At 35.9% G+C, this 26,632-nt stretch overlaps 11 protein-coding genes across 11 annotated transcripts; 7 read left to right on the top strand and 4 right to left on the bottom strand.

Moving 5' to 3' along the window:
• Window positions 1-293: 293 nt before the first annotated feature.
• On the top strand, window positions 294-3,782 carry ELE39_003621 (degraded Zn-finger bbox Zn finger; the record flags this gene model as incomplete). The annotated part of the gene is made up of 1 exon (XM_067346725.1): window positions 294-3,782. One exon carries the CDS (start codon window positions 294-296, stop codon window positions 3,780-3,782), a length of 3,489 nt encoding a protein of 1,162 aa, XP_067200038.1.
• Window positions 3,783-3,985: 203 nt separating this feature from the next.
• ELE39_003619 (REX1 DNA repair domain-containing) lies at window positions 3,986-4,426 on the top strand (the record flags this gene model as incomplete). Its single annotated transcript, XM_067346723.1, has 3 exons — window positions 3,986-4,020; window positions 4,186-4,300; window positions 4,364-4,426. The coding sequence occupies 3 exons, from the start codon at window positions 3,986-3,988 to the stop codon at window positions 4,424-4,426; spliced, it is 213 nt and encodes a 70-aa protein (XP_067200036.1).
• A 153-nt stretch (window positions 4,427-4,579) lies between these two features.
• ELE39_003618 (multi-pass transmembrane) lies at window positions 4,580-5,800 on the bottom strand (the record flags this gene model as incomplete). Its single annotated transcript, XM_067346722.1, has 1 exon — window positions 4,580-5,800. The coding sequence occupies one exon, from the start codon at window positions 5,798-5,800 to the stop codon at window positions 4,580-4,582; it is 1,221 nt and encodes a 406-aa protein (XP_067200035.1).
• Window positions 5,801-5,997: 197 nt separating this feature from the next.
• On the top strand, window positions 5,998-7,029 carry ELE39_003617 (cell cycle control cwc2-related; the record flags this gene model as incomplete). Its single annotated transcript, XM_067346721.1, has 1 exon — window positions 5,998-7,029. One exon carries the CDS (start codon window positions 5,998-6,000, stop codon window positions 7,027-7,029), a length of 1,032 nt encoding a protein of 343 aa, XP_067200034.1.
• Window positions 7,030-7,502: 473 nt separating this feature from the next.
• Window positions 7,503-8,916, bottom strand: ELE39_003616 (tubulin beta chain; the record flags this gene model as incomplete). Its single annotated transcript, XM_067346720.1, has 2 exons — window positions 7,503-8,741; window positions 8,821-8,916. The coding sequence occupies 2 exons, from the start codon at window positions 8,914-8,916 to the stop codon at window positions 7,503-7,505; spliced, it is 1,335 nt and encodes a 444-aa protein (XP_067200033.1).
• A 1,616-nt stretch (window positions 8,917-10,532) lies between these two features.
• On the top strand, window positions 10,533-13,622 carry ELE39_003615 (splicing factor 3B subunit1-like HEAT repeat containing; the record flags this gene model as incomplete). The annotated part of the gene is made up of 1 exon (XM_067346719.1): window positions 10,533-13,622. One exon carries the CDS (start codon window positions 10,533-10,535, stop codon window positions 13,620-13,622), a length of 3,090 nt encoding a protein of 1,029 aa, XP_067200032.1.
• Window positions 13,623-13,879: 257 nt separating this feature from the next.
• ELE39_003614 (multi-pass transmembrane) lies at window positions 13,880-14,710 on the bottom strand (the record flags this gene model as incomplete). Its single annotated transcript, XM_067346718.1, has 1 exon — window positions 13,880-14,710. The coding sequence occupies one exon, from the start codon at window positions 14,708-14,710 to the stop codon at window positions 13,880-13,882; it is 831 nt and encodes a 276-aa protein (XP_067200031.1).
• A 966-nt stretch (window positions 14,711-15,676) lies between these two features.
• ELE39_003613 (multi-pass transmembrane) lies at window positions 15,677-16,510 on the bottom strand (the record flags this gene model as incomplete). The annotated part of the gene is made up of 1 exon (XM_067346717.1): window positions 15,677-16,510. One exon carries the CDS (start codon window positions 16,508-16,510, stop codon window positions 15,677-15,679), a length of 834 nt encoding a protein of 277 aa, XP_067200030.1.
• A 2,582-nt stretch (window positions 16,511-19,092) lies between these two features.
• On the top strand, window positions 19,093-19,590 carry ELE39_003612 (uncharacterized protein; the record flags this gene model as incomplete). Its single annotated transcript, XM_067346716.1, has 1 exon — window positions 19,093-19,590. The coding sequence occupies one exon, from the start codon at window positions 19,093-19,095 to the stop codon at window positions 19,588-19,590; it is 498 nt and encodes a 165-aa protein (XP_067200029.1).
• A 223-nt stretch (window positions 19,591-19,813) lies between these two features.
• ELE39_003611 (5x Mrd1p like) lies at window positions 19,814-22,201 on the top strand (the record flags this gene model as incomplete). The annotated part of the gene is made up of 1 exon (XM_067346715.1): window positions 19,814-22,201. One exon carries the CDS (start codon window positions 19,814-19,816, stop codon window positions 22,199-22,201), a length of 2,388 nt encoding a protein of 795 aa, XP_067200028.1.
• Window positions 22,202-22,436: 235 nt separating this feature from the next.
• ELE39_003610 (ATP-binding cassette transporter) lies at window positions 22,437-26,279 on the top strand (the record flags this gene model as incomplete). Its single annotated transcript, XM_067346714.1, has 1 exon — window positions 22,437-26,279. One exon carries the CDS (start codon window positions 22,437-22,439, stop codon window positions 26,277-26,279), a length of 3,843 nt encoding a protein of 1,280 aa, XP_067200027.1.
• Between the last annotated feature and the right edge of the window lie 353 nt (window positions 26,280-26,632).

Below are 26,632 nucleotides of genomic sequence, written 5' to 3'. Positions count from 1 at the left end.
ACACCAGAATGAGAACCAAGTAATAACTAATCAAAGAAACTGGGACGAAAGAATTTGAAGTGTTAACAACCTAATATAAAAGGTAATAAACTTTTGATTTAAGAATTGGATAAGAACTAAAAAAGTGTCAGTTTAACTCAGACACTAATTTACCTAAAGTTCCATTGAAGATTTCTAACAAATAAGTGTGAAACAAGAAAAACGAGTTCATAAATATTAAGAGTAAAGATTAAGCTTAATCTCACAGTAATTGGGTAAGAAATTTAATTCGGAAAGTCAAGGAGGAGGTGAAAATGCTTGAACAGAACAAAAATGCAGCAACTAAGAATAACTCAAATTCTCAAGATGTGAAAGCTGTCAGTTTAAATAACAGCATAGGGAAGCTGTTTGAACAATTTAGTTCTAGTGAAGAATGCAAGATCAATATGGAGGATAGAATATGTATGCATTGTTGGATTGCTAAAAGTACTCTCTACTGTAGCACATGTATGTGTTTCTACTGCGCTTCATGTGCACATATGAATCATGTATCTGCAGGAAGTTACCACGACATTATATCAGTGCATCGCTTGTCAATATCTAGAACAGACACAGCAAAGAGCCTTCAGGAAAAGCAAAAGAATCTATGCAAGAGACATAAAAATAAAGAATTGACTTATTGCTGTACAAGCTGTAATTATATGTTGATATGTGAAACATGTATAATTATAGATGGGCATGGATCTCATTTGTTATTAACATTGGCTGAAGCTATTCCTAGGGGAAGACAAATTCTTTTACAGTCTCTCTCATCTCTTAATGCAGCTTCGTTTTATATGTCACAAAAGATTTCAGAAATCTCAGCTTTAGCAGAACAACGTAAAACTATCTTTGAAAACAACTTACTAAACGTTGAAGATACCCAAAAGTCCTTAACAAGAGCAATATCATCAGAAGAACAACTTCTATTCACTGAACTTAACTTATTAGCAAGCAAACTTGATCGTGGAGGGAAAGATATATGCAAAAGTTGTGTGGATCTTAAAGAAATGCTTGTGAGTGTTTGTGGTGAGGTTAGTATTATACTTCAGCTAGCGAAAGAATCACCAAGCCACTCCCTTAATAGATATGTAAAAATCAGTAATGTTGTTAAAGGAACTTTAGATCCTACATATAGAGTATTGGTTCCAGAACTTCAGCACTTGAGTGTTCCATACTGGAATTTATTTCCTGAGGTCATTGATGATGTACTAAACGACACAAATAAATATACTCAGGAGCATATAGATCATGCAATGAAGTTGTCTGATGCAATCACCAAGATTGCTTCCGGTGACATTTCTGTCGTTGAAGATATTGGACCAATTAATGTTCAAATATATGCAAAAGGCAAAACTGAAAACGATCGAGCTGCTAGAGCCAAAGTTCATAAAATATTTACAAGTAAACTAAAAATGATTCAGCATGAGAAATTGAAGAATGTTCAAAATCCTCTAATTGCTCCAAAAAGTTCAATCAAGCTTGATTCAAAAATTAAGGCCAAATCAAAAGCAAAAGCAGCTCAAACTGGCCCCAAATTACAAGAATGGTTGGGATTACGTGATTGGAAGAATAACCAATCAAAGAGACAGACCACTGCAAAGAATAAAAATCTACCAGCTTTCAATATCGTTAATGAAGTTAATCATTCTACCTCTAATACCAAGAAATCCATTTTTGACGACTTTGGTCTGATTAGAGCACTTTCTGATGGAGACATGAAAATTGATGAAATTGTTGAAAAAGATATTGAAATTATGACCATAGGTAGAGACAAGAAACTTGAAGCCATAGGAAGAACAAAAGAAGAAAAGTTAAAGACAGAAGAGTTCTATGAATCTCAGGTACATTTTACTGGTAAACTTATGGGTGCATGTATATATACCAGAAAAGAGGATGGAAGTGAAGTACTTAAAATGGATTATGAGCTAATGCAAATTAACATCAAGTACTGCTTTCCATTTATTGTAATTTATGATGCAAGTAGTACTGGAGAACAAAACTACAAAGATTCTTCTACAAAGGAGAATTCTAATATCATTGATAAAGCTCATTCAATTAGAGGAATCGAATATACATTGCCTACTATATCCCCAGGATTAGAGAGAATTGATATCCCAATCGTTCTTGGAAAGATAGAAAAGCCCAAGAGTTCGTTGTTTGTTGCAGATATACGTCAATCGAACATTAGGATACAGTCTATACACTCTAATTCTATTACACCAGAAACTTCCAAATTCCTGGGTGCAGTAGCAAACTCTTGGAAACCTATAGAAGATGGGTTCGAGATTAGTAATGTAATTAAGGGAAATACTATTGACTCTTGGGTCTTTTCATGTCCAGACTTTAACATTGCTGAAAAATGGATTTCAATGCTTAAAGGTGAGGATTCAGACGTTAAATCTTGCATACAAAAGATTGGAACTGCTAGATTATGCATCAAGTCCCTTGTTAATAAGAGGAATAGTGTAAAAATGTCCAAGTCTAAATTAACCAAAAACCTAACAGGAAACGATGAACAAGCATTTATTGATGTTGTTCCAAATGTACCGAATAATGCCAGAGAGAAACTTCTTATCTCTGTTCAGCCTGACCACCATGAACTAACTCAAACATTTGTCTATGAGGACGATGAAGGGGAGTATTATGAAGAGCAAGAAATTGATTTACCAGATGTTATGTCAATCAGGCTAAATAGAAAACTCTCTGCAAAAAAAACTAAATCTCTTGAGAAGCTTATGATACCGTCAATCCTCAAGGTTGGAAAAGAACCAGTTATTCAAATTGAGAAATTAAATGTACTTGGATCATCACTCACTTCAACAAATCCACAAGTCGTTGTTTTAACTAAGAGCCGTTTATATATCACTTCCACCGAAATCTTTGAGAAAAACCTTTCACATGATTTGCTTTTGGATGAATACTCTATACAGGAAAAGTGTTTTATCGATACTATTCATTTGAGTGACTCCTCTAATTCAAGCAATACTTATAAATTCTCTATTATTTCTCCCAAGTTAAGTGAATCTTCAACAAACGATAACTTATCTAATTTAGATAACTTTGGCTTTGAGTATAGAGATCATCGTCGTAATCTTCCTGCTAACAATATTAGTAACAAAAACGACAATGCAAATAATTTTGATGGAGCTATCATTACATTTATTTGTCCAACCAAAGATAGTGAACTCATTTGGCTAGATTCCATTCACAACAATATCAAGAAGAAACCACTCAAGTATTGGAGACAAATTTTAGATGGTATCATTGTTAGGCATAGAAAGATGCCTCGTTCTCCAAAGTCCCTGAAAGGCTCCAGATCATCAAAACCATCGGGTGTGATTTCTCGATCTAGACGTAGATCTTCAATAAATAACACGCTTGAAGAAAGTGATAGGTTCACTGATACATCCATTCACTTCCAAAAACCAGATTCTGAGGCCAAAGATCATAACCATCATTCTAACCATAATGATAACCATGCAAATGTTGAATTAAAAAAGACGAATGACTCAATCACAACTCATTCTGAAGGTCAAAAACATCTAAGTACGTCTGATCCAGAAAAAAAATATAATCTTGAAGCTTATCACTCTAAACCCAATTCTGAAAGCTCAAATCATCTCAAAAACACTCAAAACTTTGTTAAATTTAACTTTAACAATCATGATGATGTCGGAAAAAGTCATCAAATTTTTTCTAACAAGACCTCCCAAGCTTCTAAAAACTTTCAGAATATTTTTAAAGAAAATATATTTTCTTGAGACACCCCTAATAACAGTTAATAATATGTATCTACAAGCCCTGGATATATTTTTGCATTGTTACATCATTTAATGCATGTATTTTTTTGGCAGGTTAGCGCCAAACTCGTAATTATTTTTATTAACTAAACAATTTAGGAGTAAATCCTTTTTTTTGTTCCTTTAGAAATAATAATATTAGTTTTACATTTTTACTTGATTTAATGGTTACTTGTCAGAGAGGGCTATTTGTACAGAGGTATGTTTTTACATTGAGGAGAGAAGAGTCACTAAGGGGATGGAAAGAGTGGTAAGAAAATGGATGGGGGGAATTTAGCCAACTTATAGAGTGGCTTCTTCGCTTCTAAGCCGCAGGATCCAAGAACTCGCTCAAATGTTTGATTTATAATTTAACTTCTTAAAGTGACCCAGCATCTCTTGTAGTTATAAAACAGATGAATATGGCAAGGCCATTTATCCAGTATCAGATTGATGAAGAGACTGTGGTGTGTTCAGGTATTACAAGCAAGGAACTGAAGGTAAGCTTTTTTTTATATATTCTAATTTGGCGCCAGACTTTCAATTTCGATGAATTCCTTTAGGCTGAGTTTTTTAAGAGACTAAGAAATGCGGAAAGACCAAAAGAGGAAATGGCCACCAGGTAGAAAGTACTGGAAAAGTGGTTAAAGGAAAGTAGAGATTATATAAAGTAGACGGTTTACTTAGAATAAGAATTAAATATATAAAAATATTCATAGAAAGCAGAGTTAGTATAACTTTATCCACATCTACTAGTGTAGCATTATAAGTGGCACCCTCTAGACAAGATATGTGGGGTCTGGATTCCACCAGGGCATAAGGGTGAAGATGTACATACCTATTGTCTGGTAAATGATGCATGTCAAGTAGTTGACAGCCTGAGACTGTTGGTTAACTTGTGAACCTCCGGAAACCTCTGGAGTGTTTTCTTGGGTCTCTGTGGTGTTGTCCCTCTTTGAATTGTCACCTAGATCTTGTAATCCTTCAGCCTGAGAGGCACTAAGGACCTCATTAGGGCCTAATACTCCCAACGGGTCCAAAAAGTGGGCTTCTTCGTACGCAGAAATCACGGAAGAACCGTCCTCGAATTCCTCACTTGGCAAAACTTCCTGTGAAGGCCCATCCTCAGATATCCCGTTCGTGGGATTCGTCTGAGATTGGGAGGAATCTAAGACTTCCCGGTCCACAGCTTGGTCCTCTGTTTGTTGCTTAACTCGGTCAAGTTCTGAATTGTTAAGGAGTTCTTGTTCACTTTCGAGAAGCATCTGAGCTTCGAGTTCAATCTCAGCCCTTCTCCTTCTTAGTTCTGCGAGAGTAGTATCCATCGGTTGGCTGGAGGAAATTTTCTCAAAGAGATCTTGAAGTCCATCAAATAAGCCTCTAATGTACAGAAAGTAGAGAGAAATTAAAACAATGTAGAATTCTCTAGAAACATCGAAGAACATGAATACAAAGATTGCCTTCATCAAAATTGAAATATGGTACCTTTCCCAGGGATTAATAGAGTACTTCTTCTCTCCTGGATAAGAAAATACCTTGTTTTGGCTTTCATATTCTGCAATTAGTGAGAACTCCGTTGTCACATCGCACTCTTTAGGATTTTTGACGGAGCTATCGTAAGCTTGAGCCAATAGAACCTGATCTGAATCACCTCTGTAGAATACAGAGCCAGTTAACTGCATCTGAGGGCCCGAATCCTGACTGGAATCTGAGTATATTTTCAACAAGCTAGTAATTCCTTTGTCTGCCAAGTGAGAAAGTGGATCATGAAAATCCGTGTTGAGTGGTTTTCCAACTAAACCTGAAAAACCTTTTTCTTTTATAATCCTACATAAATTCTCCCTCCAGTGAAAGTGGAGAGATCCATAATATGAATAAGCTAACTGGCTATAAAATAAGTCCACATAATATTGTGAAGGCATTAGGCCTTTGCCTTCAAAAAGTCCAGTATTTGTTTGAATCTCATTCTCAAGATTGGAAGACGAAATATCTCTTTCCATATTATTAGCCAGGTAATCACAAATTTCCTGAATAGTTAATTTCAGGAAAATTCTCTAAATTTTCTATCTTTGGTGATTTATATGTTCTAAAATAAATAATTATTTAGAGTTTGGCGCTAAAACATTGATGAGAATATTAAATATTAAGGGGAAACAAAGAAATAGAGAAAGTTGCATAAATATGAGGCTCTGAGAGAATGGACAAAGTTCCAGTCGAATTTAAAAAGAGACCAACAGTTGAAGAGCTAAAGAGGCCAGCCAGAGCTCAGAGTGATGGTTCTCTCCAGAGCAACTTAGCATATAAGGAAGGAGGGGAGTTGTATAATATATGGTATGGAAAGTACCAATTTGATTATGATAAGAGAGGGAAAGTGGCTTCTAAGACAAAATGTATCCCTGAAAAAGATTCCGGATGGACAAAGGCAGACCAAGATCCGAGTACCAAGGGTCATTTTTGCCTTTATTTCGCAAAAGGAGCCTGTGTGAACGGGTCGAAATGCAAATACTTTCACAGAATTCCAACAGAGGAAGACGATAGATTGGTTTCTCCAATGCACGATGTATTTGGGAGGGAGAGGCATGCGCAACACAAAGATGATATGTCTGGAACAGGTTCTTTCAATAAAGAATGTAGAACAATATTTGTGGGAGACCTTTATATAAATAGGTCAAAGACTAATTACTTGGAAAGGGTTAATAAGATAATTAAGAAGGAGTTTTCAGTTTGGGGCCCAGTAGACTATATAAGAGTGATTCCAAGCAAGAATATTGCGTTTATTCGGTACTTTTTAAGATCATCAGCAGAGTTTGCCAAGGCAGCAATGGAGAATCAAATCATTTTCAAAGGCCAGACGGATCCAATTACTGTAAGGTGGGCATATGACGACCCGAATCAAGCAAGTGTGGAGAACAACAAGAAGAGAAATGCAGAGGAGGTGGAGGAGTTCGTGTCAAATTTGGACACAGAGAAGAAATCCAGACAAGATTTACAGGTAAATAACGAAACTGAAGGTTTTTTTAGTCATCTTGGCGGCTCAAACCACAATGTCCCGTCAGAAGAGGTGGTGAAGATTCAAAAAGACTACTATAGGGTTGAGAAGATTTTGGAGTCAATTAAAAGCTCCCAAGCAAAAAATTTGGCTAAGTCCGTATCAAACGTTGAAAGCAATTCCGGGGGTAATGAATCGGAAAAACAAGAGGAAAACTCAATCTATGACGTCATTCTATAGCTAAGCATTAATCAACTAGATTTTACTTCGTTTAACTGAATTAACATTAATTATTAGTCCCTAATCTCTCTTAATTTGTCCACATGCGTTTTCTCAATAGGATTTCCCCACACGCAAGCACTACATGAATGCAGGCACAATGACGGTATTGCAAAATTGCATGCGCAATGTGGAAAGCACATACATACGTGTAAAACGGGCCGAAAATTTGCTGGGGAAAAAATAAATTAAATTAAGAATGAGCTTAATGTTAGAAATATGAAATGTAAGTGCTAAAAGATGCTTGGAGTGTGAGAAGTTCCGGAATTCTACAAAAGTTCTAAGTAAATTATGATGCTCTGTAAGCTAAAAACGTATTATAATAGGGTAGCAGAATCTGACGCATTTCCCCGATAGTAGATTTATGGGAAAAAGGGTGAAACCGACTATTGCCCCATGAGAATAGTTTTCTGATGGTTTGTTTTATGTCAAGTTCAAGCTTCAATATGATGTTCGTCATCTGGATACTCATCTTCTTCAACTGGAACATCTTGATATTGCTGGTATTCAGAAACTAGGTCGTTCATATTGCTTTCAGCCTCTGTGAACTCCATTTCATCCATCCCCTCTCCAGTATACCAGTGTAAGAAGGCCTTTCTTCTGAACATGGAGGTGAACTGCTCAGCAACACGTCTGAACATTTCCTGGATGGCAGTAGAGTTTCCAACAAAGGTTGAAGCCATCTTCAATCCCTTTGGAGGAATATCGCAGACAGATGACTTGATGTTATTTGGGATCCATTCAACAAAGTAAGATGAGTTTCTGTTCTGAACCAAAAGCATCTGTTCATCAACCTCCTTTGTTGACATTCTACCCCTGAACATTACACTAGCTGTGAGATACCTTCCGTGGCGAGGGTCTGAAGCGCACATCATATTTTTGGCGTCAAACATTTGTTGGGTTAGTTCTGCTACCGATAAGGATCTGTATTGTTGAGAACCTCTGGATGTTAGAGGTGCAAACCCAATCATGAAGAAGTGTAATCTTGGGAAAGGAACCAAATTGACGCACATCTTTCTCAAGTCGCTGTTAAGTTGACCTGGAAAACGGAGGCAACAAGTTACACCAGACATGGCAACTGAAACCAAGTGATTCAAATCTCCGTAAGATGGATTGGTTAGCTTCAATGTTCTAAAGCAGATATCATACAATGCCTCATTATCAATTACCTGAACAGCATCAGAGTTCTCAACCAGCTGGTGAATTGACAAAGTTGCATTGTAGGGCTCTACTACAGTATCTGACACTTTTGGAGATGGGAATACTGAAAATGTTTGTAAAATACGGTCTGGGAATTCTTCATGAATCTTTCCAACCAACAAAGTTCCCATACCAGATCCAGTACCACCTCCCAAAGAGTGGGTAATTTGGAAACCTTGTAAACAATCGCAAGACTCTGCCTCATGTCTAACTACATCCATTACAGCATCTAAGAGCTCGGCTCCCTCAGTATAGTGACCTTTAGCCCAGATGTTGCCAGCTCCACTCTGACCAAAAATGAAGTTATCCGGTCTAAACAATGATCCAAAAGGACCAGCTCTAACTGAGTCCATTGTTCCCGGCTCAAGATCTACTAAAATTGCCCTTGGAACGTATCTTCCACCCGAAGCTTCATTGTAGAATACGTTAATACGCTCCATCTGTAAATCTGATTCGCCATGATAAGTACCAGTCTAAATTTAGATTTCAAAAAAAAAGTTAATTATTCAATTCAAATCAACACAAATAGCCTCCATTATTTTCAAAACTTACAGGGTCGATCCCATGCTCATCAGAAATGACTTCCCAAAATTTAGCACCAATCTGGTTACCACATTGTCCTCCTTGAATATGAACAATTTCTCTCATCCTCTTTTATCTTATTAATGGTAATTAGGAATCAATTAATATGAATATCCTAAAAAGAACAGTAAAAAATTTATTACCATCCATTATTCAAGTTTCCCTTAGCTGGAAAATTAACCAACTCTCTTCCGGGAATCTCGAATATTACTTACCACAAGTACAAGATCTTAACGAATTCTATTTACGTGATACTCCTTATAATTAATAAAATTATACCTCCAATTATTCCACACAAAGAAAAACACTTGAAATTATACTATTCAATGACGGACCCCACTTTTTAAGTAAAAATTACGTATGAAATCAAGCAGAAATCAGGCTTCCATATGGATTACTATAGAAGCGGGTCAGGGGGGATTGGGACTATGTAGATTTTATTCACTTTATTATTAACATTTCTTTCATTAATTTTCCTTTTTCCCAGTAATCTAAAATAACTATTTAATTTAGTTTGGTTTGCATTCCTTTTTTCTTTTTCTCCCACTCTATTTAGATTATACTATTTACAATATATCCGACTCTCTAATTCATCCGCGCTAAACTTCTAATTCACCAGTTCATCCAAAACAAATAAAAATTTCCGAACCAGTGTATATTACTTCGCACACGGTCTTCCAAAACCTCTCCCAGCCAACCAAACAATCTCCCCCCTGTTTCCTTACACTTCCTTCTTTCACAAATTCATTTCCAGAGGTGATTCCTAATGTTACTTGAATTCGTGTGGGGCGGCGCTATGGGGCGGCGCCTTGTGGGGAATACCACCATCTTTGCATGTGGTGGAAGGTGGAATCCCTTAATTCCTAAAAAAAATGAATATTTTTTATTATAAAGTTTGATTCATTTTTTTGTAGCTTTTCCTGATTATTAACCTATCTATACGTTAACGGACTTATATTTTTATGTCATCCAGTGAACAAGGTTTTACAAATCGGGAAATGCTTTCCGTGCGTGTTTCTTAGGAGCTATCGGGTGCGTTGGTGACTAAAACCTTCCTATTTTAAGAGAAAAGTTTGGTTTTTAACATCTTTCTGGTGGAAGATTACAATTCTGAGATTAACTCGGATCTAGGCTCGTGTTCATTCAAGTTGATATGCCACGAGACCATTCTGGCAAAGTCTCACGAGTAATCTCTTCTTGTGACTAGAATTAAAATATACTTCGCTATGTTAAGCTCCCAAACTAGCAGTTTCTCCCTGTCAGTTATGCTATTAAATGCGGATTTGGGAAAAGTTACAAAACTAACCGTTTTAGTTCAAGAATTCTCAACTTGCCGCCAAAAGCTTCTCCTTGTTTCCTCATTCCTTTGAGCATAGAACCACTTTATTGCATAAGATAGGTTCATTTACAGAAGAAATCCCTAACTAGAAGTGAGAAATTAAACCATAACTAGTGCTTTTTGATATTCTTAAACCTTTGTTTCACCCTCACCCTCTGCCTTTATTAATTCAAACCCCTTGACTGGAAGGAGAGCCCGCCGTAACAATAATTAATAAGAAAATCTCTGCAGGTTATTTTCCTAGATTAAGGGAGAAGGAGATTTAGAAGGAAGGAAGTTCTTAACACACGCATTTCTTTGCTTTTGTTGAACTTCTTATCTGGGGTTTTGAGTATTTTGGAGAATGTCAGATGAGGTGGATAAATTGGACTGTCCAGCAATGGAGAGTGGAGGAGAGATTATTGTTTCAAAACAGGAAAAGCCTTTAACAAGGCCTCAGAGACGCAAAAAGAGGTGGGATATTGTTCCTGACGAAGGCCAGGAAGTTAGTAGTTCTGGGAAGCTAGATCAGAAGAGGTCAAGATGGGACACTAGTGAGGTGGAAACTGTTAGAGAGACTAAAGAAACCGCTGAAACTGGAGGTTCTGAGCAATCCCCGGAGGTTAAATCCGCCCAGAAGAGTGCCTCTGGGAAAGGGAGACTTCACACAACTCTTCAAAAAGAGTTTACCGATGAGGAGTTGGACAAGATCCTGCCATCAGAAGGGTATGAGATTCTTAAGCCTCCTGATGGATACGAGAAGCTCAGAAAAATCAATTTGGAGAACAAGAGGAAGCTTTTAGAGCCTGAAATCGTCTTGTATGACATTCCTGAGCCAAGCAAAGCTTGTCAAGATGAACTGGGAGAGTCTAGGGATCTTCCTCAGCAAGGCTTTATGAAACAGGTATTTCACTCAGAGCTTGGAGAGTTATCTCTAAGGATAGAGGACTTCCACTTCTTTGGAAAGCTCTTTTCCAATATCTCTGACGATGATCTTTCTCCTGAGGAAGTTAACGAGCGACTTGTACTAACGCTCCTTCTGAAGATAAAAAATGGAACTCCAATCCTTAAAAGAAAAGCAATGAAACAGATTGTGGAAACTGCTCGTGATTATGGTCCTGGAATTGTTCTGAACAGCCTCCTTCCCCTTCTAATGCAGTCTACTTTGGAGGAGCAGGAAAGACATACTCTTGTTAAGGCTTTGGACAGGATCCTTCAGCGTCTAGGAGACAAAATTAAGCCCTATGTGCACAAGATCTTGGTGGTGATCGAGCCAATGTTGATAGATCAGGACTATTATGCTCGCCAAGAAGGCAGGGAGATCATCTCAAATCTTGCCAAAGCTGTGGGACTGGCTACTATGATTGCAACTATGAGACCAGATATAGATCATCCAGATGAGTATGTGAGGAACACAACGGCCAAGGCCTTTGCAATCCTTGCTTCAGCAATGGGGATTCCGTCCTTGGTCATCTTTCTCCAGGCAGTTTGTCAGAGCAAGAAAAGCTGGCAAGCAAGGCATACTGGAATCAGGATTGTCCAACAAATAGCTATTTTGCATGGGAGCTCAGTGCTTCCTCACTTGAAAAGTCTAGTTCAAATCATTTCCCATGGACTAAATGATGAGAATCAGAAAGTAAGGGTAATTACAGCTCTCTCCATTGCATCGTTAGCTGAGGCTTCCTCCCCTTACGGTATTGATGCTTTTGAGCCAATTCTAGGACAAATCTGGAAGGGGATTTCCGAGTACAGAAGCCGAAATCTAGCAAGTTACCTAAAAGCCATGGGACAGATAATTTCCCTTATGGAAACAAACCAGGCTTGTCACTACATTAAGGAAATTTCGCCAATCCTAGTAAGGGAATTTGGTTCTCAGGATGATGAAATGAAGAGAATAGTACTGAGAGTTCTGGAACAGTGTGTCTCAGTGGAGGAAATTGGGTCGGAATTTGTTAAGAAAAAGCTCCTGGGGCCTTTTTTTGAACAATTCTGGACTTCACGAAACTCTTTGGATAAGAGAACTTCCAAGCTGGTGGTTAATGCGACGGTATCACTCTCTAAACAGGTTGGACTGGAACCTGTTTTGGACGGATTACTAATATTTCTCAGAGACGGCACTGAGACATTTAGAATACAAGCCTTGGAAGCTGTTAGAAATGTAATGGAGGTTGCACCACTAATACACTTGGAACAGAGACTGGAAAAACTCCTAGTGGATGGAATCCTGTACATTTTTCAGGAGAGTTCTGCTGAGGAGGATTCTTCTGTTGTGGACAACGTAGCTAGAATATTGACTTTGCTTGGGACAAGATCTAAGCAATACTTACCACAGATATCTTCGATTATTAGATGGCGTCTGAATACCCCATCTCCAAGAGCAAGACAAACAGCTGCCGATTTAGTGGCTGGGATAATTGGAGTTATGAAACAGTGTGAAGAGGAACAAATGATAGCTCATATCGGATTATTCCTATACGAATATCTAGGAGAAGAGTACCCAGAGGTTCTTGGTAGTATTATTGGAGCATTGCATGCAATAGTAACTCAAGTAAAAGTGGAGAAACTGAGTCCTTCAATTAAAGAGCTGGTTCCAAGGTTAACCCCAATTCTGAAGAATAGACACGAAAAGGTCCAGGAAAATATTATCCAGCTTTTAGGATGCTGTGCAAAGAAGGGAGGAGATTTTGTATCTCCCAAGGAGTGGGACAGAATTTGCTTTGACCTTTTGGACAGCCTTAAGGCAAATAAAAAGTCAATTAGGAGGGCATCAGTCAAAACATTTGGTCAAATTGCAAAAACTATAGGACCACAAGACGTTTTGGTAACTTTGTTAAACAACCTAAGAGTGCAGGAAAGACAACTTAGAGTCTGTACTACTATTGCTATTGCTATAATTTCAGAGATTTGTATGCCTTACACAGTACTTCCAGCCATAATGAACGAGTACAGGATTCCGGATCTTAATGTCCAAAATGGAGTCTTAAAGACTCTTTCATTCATGTTTGAGTACATTGGAACCATGTCAAAAGACTACATTTACGCTCTGACTCCATTATTAGAGGTAGCTCTCACAGATAGGGATCAGGTACATAGACAAACAGCAGCGTGGGCCTGTAAGCATTTGGCTCTAGGAGTAGCAGGGACGGGGTGCAACGACGCTCTAATCCACTTACTTAACTTTCTTTGGCCAAATGTCTTTGAGAACTCTCCTCATCTAGTCCAGGCTGTTTACGAAGCTTTGGACGCATTTAGGATCGCTCTAGGTCCAGGAGTCATCCTAAGCTACCTCCTCCAAGGGCTTTTCCACCCAGCAAAAAAGGTTAGAAGTGTATATTGGAGGATTTACAACAACTTATATATTGGGAGCCAAGACTCCCTGGTTCCGTTTTTTCCACCAATTCCCCCAGTGGAAAACAGAAGCTTTATTATCAATGAATTCTACTACTGCATCTGATATATAATTCGAAAGTTAACTCAAAATAGACAAAACTAGTAAATAATTTTCAACATAAGCCATTATCGCAACTAAGAAAAAATTAACCCACAAATTTCTATAAATGTTAAATTAAATTCGAACATTCTTGAAAATAGTTTTTCCTCTTTTTCAATGATTTTTTTGATACAAAAAAATTAACGTGATGCATGATAATCGCATGCATACATACCACCACGTTGTGTGCACGCAATAATAAAATAAAAAACAATCAAATCTCATACACAAACTTCAGAATTTAACATAGTGTTATATGGAGGGCTGGAAGCATTCTCTTTACTGGAAACAGAAACTCTGCCTTTGACTTTGAAATAGCTTTTGTAGAATACACTAACCAATATTAATGCTGAAAAAAAGTAAATAATTGAGAACAGCGCTTCAGCAGATGGATGCGACTTAAAGTTTAATGGTTTGTATTTATCAAAATCTAGATCGGCAACAACGAGTGCAAATAACGAAATTGACAAGTATCGGGGAATAAGCGCAAAGTTTCCAATAATCAACTCTGTAACTGAAATACTTGAAAAACCAAAGAGACAGTTGTATATAAAAAGTGGGTGATAAAGAAGTCTAGTTAGCATGACAAATAAAATTCCAAGATCATTTGAAACGTCCATTATAGTATTATAGAGATCCGAGTTACCCTCCTTTATAATATATGGGCGAATGAATCTACGAGTTATTAGTAGAGTTGTTACTGAACTTATGTTAACTGCAATTAATAAAGAAAGTTGGGATAAAATTAATCCGTCGTAGAATTGAAACTTTTTATAATAATATACTGAAGTCATTATGACTATTGGCTCAAAGAAAAGTGGAGTAAATGAATACAGAATAGAAACAAGAAATATTAACGTGTACAAAACAAATATATTTCCATTCGAAATCTGCTCGATCTTCCCGAAAAAGTATAAATGATGATTAAAATACTCGAGAATATGTTTTCCAATGTAGTATAAAGCCACTGAAAGTATAATAAGAAGTATGCATATTAGCACAGTCTTAAACACTTTGGCAGAGCTTGTCTTGAAACCAGTTTGAGTAGTCATCGAGTCCTTGATTCAATTTAAAAAAATTATAGCTATTATTTTTTGCGGAAAGAAATAAAGTCAACTAAAAGTAGAAATAAGTCAAATACTTTGGGCGGGAAGTGTACTATTTTTTTTTTGGTTATATCGAACTCAAAATTGCGAAATGCAGAGGGAAAAATCGAATTTATCGCAATAGATTCTTACTTAAAAATACAAAATGGTTATGATATTAGAGATTTATTCATCAATCACAACTAAATGGTCGAGTAGTTAAAGTAGCATTTTCAAATTTATGTATATTTGGTTTGGTAGGCATGTTTAGATTTTTAACTACCCTTTGGCGGCAAAGTCCTGGATTAGGGTTTAGGTATTTTAATATTCCTTGGATTTGGGTGAATTCTGTGGGTAACACTTGACCGAATAGGTATGAATTATGGTGGAGACATAGATTAAAAATACTCTTGGAAGAACAAGTAATTTTTCCAGAGTATTTGACTAGAGTAATAAATAGTAGAAATTCCGTGGAACAAGCTGAGAAGATAATATTTTTCGAAAAAAATTGACTAATTCTGCAAGAGGACCTCCGTTTCCCTCATCTTTAGACAAACTAAATAATTATTTCAGATTCGAGTAATATTAGTACAATTCCTTATATTGTTTTTAATAGTAGGGTTTTGCATATTTTGGCGGGCACTATTTTTAGTGTAACAATAGCTCTTCAGAAATTAGATAATTATTATGGCTACATTAGTTGAATTTTTTGTAATGTAAATCCGCTGGTTGATGCTTTTACTTTTAAAGGGAGACACATACAGAGTTGGTTTTTTACAAATAAGAATGATAGAACAGGTCAAATTGTCATAGGGTAGTTAGCAATTGATTTAGATATATAAAATTATTAATAGTTGGCGCTATTATTAGTATTACAATCGGGTGGTTGCATGCAAAAAATTGCATTTATTCTCGCTCAATTTTAAAAATGAATTACAAATTATCAATATGACGAAAAGAAACAGAAGAAGAAGAATACTCCTGTTCTAACAAGAGCTCAGTTTTCTGGTTGATTTCTCGATATTTCTGAAATAAGATGTAGATAAGCACAAGCATCGAAAATATGGCAAATGAAAAGAATAGGAGCGCATATTTGGGATGAATATAGGTACTATTAAGTTCATTCTGGAGGTGATTATTATCGTAGATCGAAACCCCAAATAAGATGAGAGAAATTTGAGCTGGTATAACAGCAAAGTTTCCCAGAAATAAGTTAAAAAATGAAATATCTGTTAGACCCAGTAAACAATTGCTCGGAACAAAAGGCAAAAAAAGAGAAAGTCTAACTAGGGAAACTAACAGAAACCCTCTTTCTTTTGCTATTTCGTTGAAAACAGAAAAAAGTTTGTACTGATGAGCTATTTCTCTCAAGTATTCTGGAAAACAATATCTGACTATAATAACTGTCAAGAAAGCACTGATTTGTGTGGCGTTAAAACATATGAATAGACTCAAAAGTACATCAATAGTGGGGCCATTAATACTTGAGGTGAAAAATGCCATAGATACTAGGATCGGCTCAATAGGGACTGAAATTGTCATTAATAGTGAAATAATTATAGTTGAGATGGTTGTTGTTATTATAACATTTTCTTTAACTTCCACAGAAAATTTCTCCATCCAGTGAGTTGTGTCTTGAAAATGGTATAAATTTAGCACTATTATCATCGTCAAAATTGCTGTAAGTACCAACTTTAATGCCATATATGAGCATATTTTTCCATATACTTTTTTGAAAGTCGAAAATTTTCTCGAATTTACACTCATCTTGGATTGTTTCTAGAGCTGAACTAATATAAATAGTTAGTTACAATCTCATAAATCCTTTAAAGTGTACTGAGTCTTAATTTAAGATCTTCAAATTTTTTTTTTTACAGCCCATGAGCTCTGTTTTATAGGTTATATCTAACAATATTGCCGGTGGACCGCCTAAAATGTGGGGAATGTCAAAAGGAGACAATTTGAAAATGTTAGTAGCAAAGGATTCATAAAAAAAAACGAATATATAAATACAAACTGTTATTAAGCTAATTCACATGTTATATATTCATTATCTTAGATTTATAATTAAGAAAATGAACTCAGGTTGCCTTGGAATTCTAACCAATTTGGAATGTTTTCAAATGGAACTTGGTAAAAAGAAAAAAATAATTTGAATTAACACTATAAATGAACATTTTAATTACAGGTGGATAATTGAAACTTTTTTTAGTAAAAACTTTTTTTTCCATGTATTAATGCATTCCGAGAGAACCCGCATAGAGTTTAATATTAGTTTAAGTAAACATTTTTTCTATATAAATCAATAAAGCTGGTGAAATGGGCGAAGGCCTAAATAACCAGGTAGAAATGGGTTATACTAATAAACAAATATTTTTAAAAACACACAAATCAACTGTCAACAATAACCGGACTTTTGATAAGCATTGATCGGTTGAATTGTTAAATCATTGAAATTATTGCTCAAAGAAATTTGTTCATCTTCTTTAATCATTAGCCAAATATCAATAATTATAATCGTAAAAATAACAGCGTAATTGAATAATACCGACAAGTTAACTAGACAACCCATTATTTTTATCATGCTGAAGAAGGCCAGCTGCTTTTTTATGTTTAGAGCTTAAGCATATACCTAGAAGTGGCAAGAGTCGATATGTACAATAATCCTAAATTCACTCTAACAATCGAACGAATCTGACATGGAATTGACAAAGGGACGGAATTTAGGCACAATGTAAAGAAGTGGATTTAGTAACATGTTCAAAACTCCATTTCCTTCAAATAATTTCATTGAAAGGGTTTAATAACTTTTTCGAGTACTTAATACCCAATGAGGCCACAATTAAAGTAATTGCAAGCTTTTACCATAGATTATACCTCATTCCCACGCCTTTTGTACATATCTTTTACCGGTGTCATTTTGTAATGTAATTAAAAATCAAAACTAATTAGATAAAGTAATAACTACGTTGTTTAATAGAATATAGTCCTCGTTTAAGCCCAGTAGATCCAACTTTTAAAAAAAATTGGAAAGAAAAAATATTCAGGGAAAATAATAAAAATTTTGTACACACAAGTTCAATAATCAGGAAATAACTTTTGGCGGGGAATTTTGTTTTATACAACTCATGAAATTATAAATAATTAACGAGAGGATTTTTAATTCGTATGATTAAAAAACCATTTGCAAACTTCATTGAATTTTATATTCAAGAGGAAGAAACTATAAGGTTTTTTTACTTTAGTTGAATATTACATTTGCTTCTATACGTGGAATAACTCTGGTTGATTTTAGTTAATTTTAAAGAACAGGCTAGGATTGGATAAATTTTAATAGATAATTTTTCAAGTAGATGAAAATTGAGTATAACAAATTTATAATATTGATGCATTTTATTTTCTTTAACTCGAGAACTAGTCCAAAGTTCTCTCTAATCTATGAATGTTACTATTCGAAAAATAAAAGAAAAACAAGGGAATATACCCTATCTTGATTTACTTTATTATGGTCTCTGATAATGCATATTCTGTAGTTAGGAAAGGTTGAATAACCGTGCTATTGATCATTATACAATGATCTGAGTAAAGTCGATTCTAGAAAGGCGTTCAATATTCTGTAGGCGATTTAGTCAGAATTTAGAATGGATGCATGCATTCCATGGGTAAGATTTTGATGTACCCCAAAAAAATCCTGATAACTGCATTTCTACTTAGCCCTAAATCTAAAATAATATAAAGAACTACTTCACAAACATGTGAAAATTAAAAGCCAAGAAAGCGCTTGCTTATAATACCTACCCACAACGAAGATCAATGGAGATGTATTGATGTTTAATAATTTTGTAAAAACTTTTTAAACTGATTATTATATTACAATAAATTAATATTGGACTGCAAAAAAAAAAGGTAAGCCCGCCAAAATCTACTTTAATTAATAAAATTAGGGGAAAAAAGAGATTTGTTAAATATAACAATAGAATAAATGTCAAATGAAGAGAAACCATTTTCATATTTAATACATAAAATACTGAATATTTTGCAGTCGAATGCAGTACCGTTAAAAAGAAAAGAGATCCACAATTTACTTTACAAGGATGGAGTACAAATATCCCTAGATAGTGATTTTTGGACAAAAATACATCTGCATGACAGAATTTTCTTGGACCAGGCAACAGGTAAATATAGTTATAAATCTCCATATGATAAGCTGAATAGTGAGATTTCTCTATTGGCATTCGTGAGGCAACATCAGGATGGTCTTTTAATCGATGAGGAGCTATTGAAGGTAAGTTATCTTGAAACCAATCAAATTTGTTAATTATGAACTTAATTCTTAGACAAATCCTAGTATGGAGAGGTGGATTCGCAACTTGATGTGCAAAAAGGCAGTTAGGTGTCTTAGACAACAACAAATAGCAGGTAGAATAAGATGCAAGAATGGGGGGCTGGCAAGTACGGGATCTTCGGCTGGAACTGGTTGTCCTTTATCATCCCAAAGACCCTGTGAGGCTTGTTCTTCTTTAAAAGGAGTAGTTCTCTATCCCTTAACTGAGAATGTAGGAATCGAAGAAATTAGAATGGATGACGACATTAAGGAAATGTGGAAATCTCTGATTAGCAAAAAAGGAATGAATTTGGAAGATATTATTCGCACCACTAAGGGTGAAATGGCTGTCAGAAAACTTCTCGGCCTTGACAAAACTTCAAATTTTTCCGAACCCACTTCCAAGAGGCGTCAAAACAAGACTTCATCATCTAACAGTACCGAACTCAAACGAAGGAGAATCAAGATCAGAAATTCACACATTTTTAACAACTCTGATGAACTGTTTTCCTCCAATACTTAGCTTTCTCTTTATTTATAGCTTTGTTTTCTTTTTCAATGATTTATGTCTAAATTCCTTTTTCTTTTGAACCTTTATTTTTCTTCAGCATGTTGTTTTGGCGCTCATGTCACAGCAGACTCGGCGGTAAGGTTTGTCCGGTATGGAGTGAATTTATATGGAGTGATTATAGGAAAAAGCAAAAAGGAAAAGTTGGGTGAATCCTTAATTGATTTTTCTTGGAAGAATGACAATAGACGTTTCTGGAGGTGGTACAGGAGGTGAGGTTAACTCATCTAGAATAATTATCAAAAATCTTCCGAGTTATCTTTCAGAAAAGAGACTAAAAGATCATATATCCTCTATTGGATGCAATATTACAGATGTGAAAATAGTCAAGAAAAGGTTGGAAAAGAATCCAGAGGTGGAATCAAGCAGGAAGTTTGGCTTTGTTGGTTTTTACTCTGAAGAAGATGCAAAAAAGGCTTTGGAATACTTCAATGGGACATTTATAGATACTTGCAGAATTAATGTTCAGTATGCTTTTCCTCCCGGTTCAGATTTACTCCCTAGACCCTGGAGTAAGTATTCAGTTGGCAGCTCTCAGTATAACAAGAAAAATAACATTAAAGAAAACATGGAGGATGATGAAAAAGAGCCAGTTATTTTAAGTAAAGAGGAAGACGATCTAAAAAAGGGAAACTTTAAGAAGTGGATTTCCCAGAAGAACTCAAACAAAAGTTGGTTAGATTCTGTGGATCTTGTGGATAACAGCGAAATTAACTCTGTTAAGAAGGATCTATCCGGTAAAATTTCAAGTGAAATTGTAAAACCGACTAAAGCAGGTGTTTCAAATGTGAGAAAGCATATACAATTTTCGGAATCAGAGTCTGATTCTGATCAAGAACCAGACTCAAAGCATGAGACATTTAACGAAAGTGATGAAAACTCCAGTACAAATGTATCTGAATCCGAGTTTGTCTCTGAATTGAATACGGACTCAGAAAATGGCCAGGAATCTGATGAAGCTATTGATGTTGGAGAACAGATTGTCACATCTCCAACGGAAACTTCCAGACTAATGGTGGTAAACATTTCATATTCAACAACAGAGGATGATTTAAATAAATTTTTTTCTAAGTGGGGAGAGGTTAAATCAGTAAATATTATTCGTTCACCAGAATCCGGAGTTTCAAAAGGATATGGATTTGTCCAATATGAATTTCCTGAGCATGCAGTTACTGCTTTATCTCAGGCTCATTTGTCTCTTCTTCATGGAAGAGTACTAAGAGTATCTCCGGCCTTTAATAAGCCAACAAAAATCATCACCGATTCTATCAACGAATCCAACGTAATTGTACACTCCAATTATAAACTGAAAGCTTTAAACAAAAAAAAGGAATCCTCAATAGACAAAAGAACTTGGAATCTGCTTTATATCAGTGGGAATTCTGCAGTTAATGCCTTCATAAATAATGAAGATATTAAAAAACATGACATTGTTGATATACAAGCCCCAGACTTAGCTTCCAGAGTATCTTTAATGGAGACTCATGTAATTTCGGCCACTAAAGAGTGGTTGAGGAAGGAAGGGATTTCAGTTAAGGCTTTTGAGGTAGAGGGAAATGACATATTTACAGCGAAACTGAAATTTGAGGGATTCGAGAATGTAGAGAGGAGCAAAGATACCATTATCATAAAACATCTACCTTCAGACCAAGTAACATTATCCGACCTTCAGAAAATTTGTTCTCCTTTTGGTAGAATAAATAGATTATGCTTGAGCCCAAGCAAAACAATTGCAATTGTGCAGTTTTTGGACGAATCCTCAGCAGAATCTGCTTTCAAAAGGTTGGCATTTAAAAGATTCAAAAGCGTTCCACTATATGTAGAATGGGCACCAATTAATTTATTTGTCTCGGGTACAGAAACTCAGGAACAAAAAGAGGTAGGATCTGCACTTGTTAATAAGGAGGAAATTTTTGATAATAATGAAGACTTGGAAAGCAAAGATATTGTACACGTATTTGTTAAGAATTTAAGTTTTGATACTACAAAAAAAGCTCTTGAGAATCTATTCAGCAAAATTGAAGGGTTTAGAAAAGCTACAATCACAATGAGATCTCATTCAGACTCTGAGGGGAATATTATTAAAAAATCAATGGGCTATGGCTTCCTCGAGTTTAAAACAAACGAAAATGCTAAAGAATGTGTTAAAAGGATGCAGTCAGTCACTTTAGATGGACACACATTGGAACTCAAAATCTCAAAAGGTTCTAAAACTTCTCAGGTTATTGGCAAAACATCACTTCCATATAGAACCCAGCTTACTGATATTGGAGTAAAAAATGTGTCAAATAAACTTCTTATTAAGAATCTTCCATTCCAAGCAACCAAATCAGACATTATGTCCTTATTCAACTCTGTGGGTACAGTAACCTCCATTAGAATCCCAAAGAAATCAGATGGAACCAATAAAGGATACTGCTTTATTGAGTTTCTCGGAAAGTTAGAGGCTATTTCAGCATTAGAACAGTTTCAGCACACTCACTTATACGGCAGACACCTAATTATTGAGGTAGCAGAGAACGACGATGATTCTTCTCCAGGGAAAAAGAAGGCGAAAAGTAGCTAATAGTATTAGAAAATTTATCTAGGATAGATATGTCGAGTAGACCAAATTTATATAGTTTTACTTTCATTTTAATCTTATTAAAAGTCAACAAATTTCTCATTTTTTTCTTGTCCACTTTCCTCTATTTTCCGTTCCCTCCATTTGCATGTTGGCGCCTAGTGGCGATATTGTTTGCATATATGTAATTTGCATGCATGTAAAGCAATTGCAAGCATAACTTCCCATACGTACACACATGAAGTCATTAGAAATAGAAGGAGCGGATTCTCATGTTCATGCAAAGGATGGTGAAAAGGGTCTTGAATGTAATCAAGAGTTAGAGAAAAACAATATAGGAGAGGATGTAAAAATTGAGAACGAGATTAAATTTGAGGTTAAGTTTTTTAGCTTAAAAAACCTGTGGAAGGTTGCAATAGGTTCTATTTTGAGTGTTTTGAGTGGTATTTCTATTCCTCTATTTTTGCTTTACTTTGGGTTGGCGTTGCAGAAAATACCTCAAGGCTCAAACTATTCTGAAGCCCAATATAATGATTTCGTGCAGTATATAAACAGTTTAATTGGGGTGACTTTAAATTCATTCTTTTCAGGGTGGCTCTCAATTGCCATTTTTGAGAGTCTTGCTGAAGACTTTGTTAAAGATATTAAAAGGGAAAGCTTTCAATATCTATTGCAAATGGATGAGGACTGGCATAGGGATAATGACTGTGGTTCAGTTTCTTCGAAGATTATAGCAAATTGTGCTTTAATTAGGGAAGGATATGGAATAAAGTTTTCCCAGCTTATATCAAATATCTCGCAGTTTTTATTTGGCTTTGTTGTGGGTTTCTACAGAGGATGGAAAATGGCACTTGTAATGTCTGCTTCTCTTCCACTAGTGGCAGCTGCTGGATTCTTAATTACAAAGATACACAAGTCTTGGGGAACCGCTACTCAGAGAGCCTATTCCAAGTCTGGAACTTTGGCGTATGAAACTTTGTATAATATAAAGCTGGTTAAATCTTATTGTCTGGAATCTTTTATGTTTAATAAGTACTATAAGGTGATTACAGAAGTTGAAAATGTTGGTCAAAAAGCATCTGTATTTGTCTCGTTTGGAATGGGTTTTGTTTCTCTAATAATATTCTCATCTTACTCCCTTGGATTTTGGTATGGTGGAGTGTTGGTTGCAGATTCAATGGATTCTGGATGCACTTCTCTTAATGATTTAAGATGTTTTACTGTTGCAAACGTTTTCAGCATATTTTTTGTCATTACAAATGCTTCTATTGCTCTTGGACAATCTACTCCTTCTTTGGGAAGTCTAGTAAAGGGTTCAGTTGCCTTTAAAGAACTTGGAAAGTTATTTAAGACACCTCGAGTTAGAAACCAAAAAAACCCTATGAAATTTGAAAAGATAAACGGAGAGTTTAAGTTCAGAGATGTTTCTTTTACTTACCCTGGAACCAGTAAGACAGTACTCAAGGATTTCAACCTAGTACTTCACTCTGGAAAAGCTACAGCACTAATAGGCGGAAGTGGATGTGGTAAATCTAGTATATTAAAGCTAATACTTAGACTATATGACCCAGATAAAGGAAAGATACTTTTGGATGGATTAAACATTAAAAAATATGATCTGGTTTTTCTAAGAGAGCAAATCACGATTGTGGATCAGGAAAGCAAGTTATTTAACGATACGATTCGTCAAAACATTTTGTATGGGAATAGGAATGCAAGTGAAAAGGAGATTGAAAATGCTCTTAGATTGTCTCAAGCTTGGGATTTTGTCAACTCCTTTCAGGATGGACTGGAAACCATCGTGGGGAATGAAGGAAGTCTTCTAAGTGGAGGCCAGAGACAGAGGATCGCAATTGCAAGAGCCATTATAAGGAATTCTTCGGTTATTATCTTGGATGAAGCAACGTCGGGATTGGATGTCAAGACTGAGGCTTTGTTTACACAAGCATTCCAAAAACACATATCAGAGAGAGGAATAACTGTAATCATGATAGCTCATAGGCTACAAACAATTGGCTTTGCAGACCAGATAGTTGTGCTTGATAGTACTCCAACTAATGGTATTAAGGTTGTAGAACAGGGCTCTAGGTCTGAGCTAGCAACTCGAAGTAATGGGGTTTATTCTAAGCTAATTCTTAAGTTAAATGGAGGAGGTTTGGGTAGTTGGACCCAAAGCAAGCCTCAGTTATTGAGCTCAGCCAGTGATATGACATTCATGAAGTTAGCAACTTTCTATTCAAACAATTCCAGCAAGAGTACTTTCAGACATCAGTCAATAAGCAGCTTTGAGAGTCTGAATCAAGGACTTTGCATCGCACAAAAAGACACGAGAGACTATAGTTTGATAGTCAAAGACCTATTCAATGACAATTTGAGAACTTTGTTCATGAAGCTCCCGAAGGTTTCATCCTTTAAACTGCTATTACTACTCAAAAAAGACATTCATTTTTTCATTTTAGGAATAATTTCTGCTTCAGTCCAAGGTGCCACTTTTCCACTTATGGGATATCTGATTGGGAGATTCGTGACTTCAGGAACTCTTCCAACTTCAGACTTGGTTAGAATTGAAACTGGCAAATACAGTCTTTACTTTCTCCTTTTGGCAATCCTGATCTTTTTAACAACCTTTGCACAAAATTCATTCCTTCAAATCTCAGGAGAGCGTTTAATTAAGAGGTTGAGAGCAGAGTGCTTCTATTCAATGTTATACCAGGATATTCAATTCCATGAGCAGACAAATCAAAGTGCAATTAAGCTCTGTGAGGTTTTGGCAGAAGATACCAGGTTAACAAAGAGTCTAGTTGGAGAGAATATTGGACTCTATACCCAAAACATTGTGACTGTTTTGCTTGGGTTTGTGATCTCTTTTACAAGTTCAGCCGAACTTACTCTTGTCATTCTTGGATTCTTTCTTCTACTGATTCCAACAGGGTTTGCTCAGTCCAAGATTATCAAAGGAAGCACAAACAGAGATTTTGACAATACCTACTCAGAGAACCCCAGAAAACAGTCTGTCACTTATATACAAGAAATTCTTCAAATGCATACTATTATTAAGCTTTTCAACCTACAACAAGACTTCATCAACAAATACAGAAGGAGTACCCGTTTTGAGTACTTTAAGGGAATAATAGATTCTCATCTCCTTGGTGCTTGTTGGGGTTTTGGTCAGGCCATTCAAAATACTGCTCAAAGTTTTGGCTTATGGTATGGGAGTAGGATGACTATTAATCAGAAGATTGGGCTCGGTGAGCTTGTCCAAACCATCCTGGTTCTAATACTAACAGCCGCTTCAGTCTGTAGGTCTCAGATATATGCTACTGATAAAAAAAAAGCCAAAGTTTCAGCTAACAAGATCTTTTCCTACATTGATAGAGATCCCATAGTGAGAAACAAATGCTATATCAGCATGAATGAAAGGTGTCTTAAAGACTTCTCTTTAGCAAGGAATGAAAGATCGGGAAAATCCATTCTGGAGGGGAAAATGAAGACTAGGTTACAAAGACTGAGAAAATTCATCATGGCCAGGGAATTTGCCACAATCACACCCAACAAGCTGGATAATCTTTTATCTAAAGAAGATTTCGCCACTTATAACTCAGAGATTAATCTAAGAAAAGGGGAGATAGTCTTTAGCAATGTCTTCTTTAGCTACTCAGATGATGTTGACAACTTAATCCTTTCCAGAGTCAGTTTTACAATTAAGAGTGGAGAATTTGTTGCAATTGTTGGTCAAAGTGGATCAGGAAAAAGCACTATTTTTGAACTTCTTGAAAGGTTTTATCCAATTAGTTATCAATTTTGTGAAGAAGCCGGGGTTGGGAGTAATAACCAGTTTGGTGAAAAATCCTTAATTTTCATCGATTCAGTCAATGTGAATGAGCTAGATGTGGTAGAACTCAGATCCTCCCTGTCTTATGTGCAACAAAATCCCATATTGTTTTCCGGGACTATTCAAGAAAACATACTATTAGGGAAAATGAATGCTTCTATGGAGGAGGTGGAGGAGGCAGCAAGGATGGCTCAAGCCTATGATTTCATTATGGAACTTCCAAAAGGCTTCCAGACAAAGGTAAGTTAAAGTTACGAGAAAGACCAATTTATTTATAATTACTCTCACTATATTTTAGGTTGGAGAAGGAGGTACCGAGCTCTCCGTGGGACAAAAGCAAAGGATTAATCTGGCAAGAGCTTTTATTAAGAACTCACCAGTTCTCATCTTGGATGAGCCAACAGCATCTTTGGATATAGAAAATGAAGCTTCTATTATGAATTCCATATATTTGTATTCCAAGGAGAAGAATTCAACCATCCTTTTAATAACCCATAGACTTGGGACAATTCAAAACTGCGATAGAATCTTGTTGTTAAGTGAAGATTTAGAAAATGGAGGAAGTACAATATCCGAGCAGGGGACGCATTTGGAGGTAAGTT

This window comes from Cryptosporidium sp. chipmunk genotype I, assembly GCF_004936735.1.
Source record: "Cryptosporidium sp. chipmunk genotype I strain 37763 chromosome Unknown contig_7, whole genome shotgun sequence".
NCBI lineage: Eukaryota > Apicomplexa > Conoidasida > Eucoccidiorida > Cryptosporidiidae > Cryptosporidium > Cryptosporidium sp. chipmunk genotype I.
Note: the sequence above shows the minus strand (reverse complement) of the source record. Positions and strands in the feature narration are given on the sequence as shown.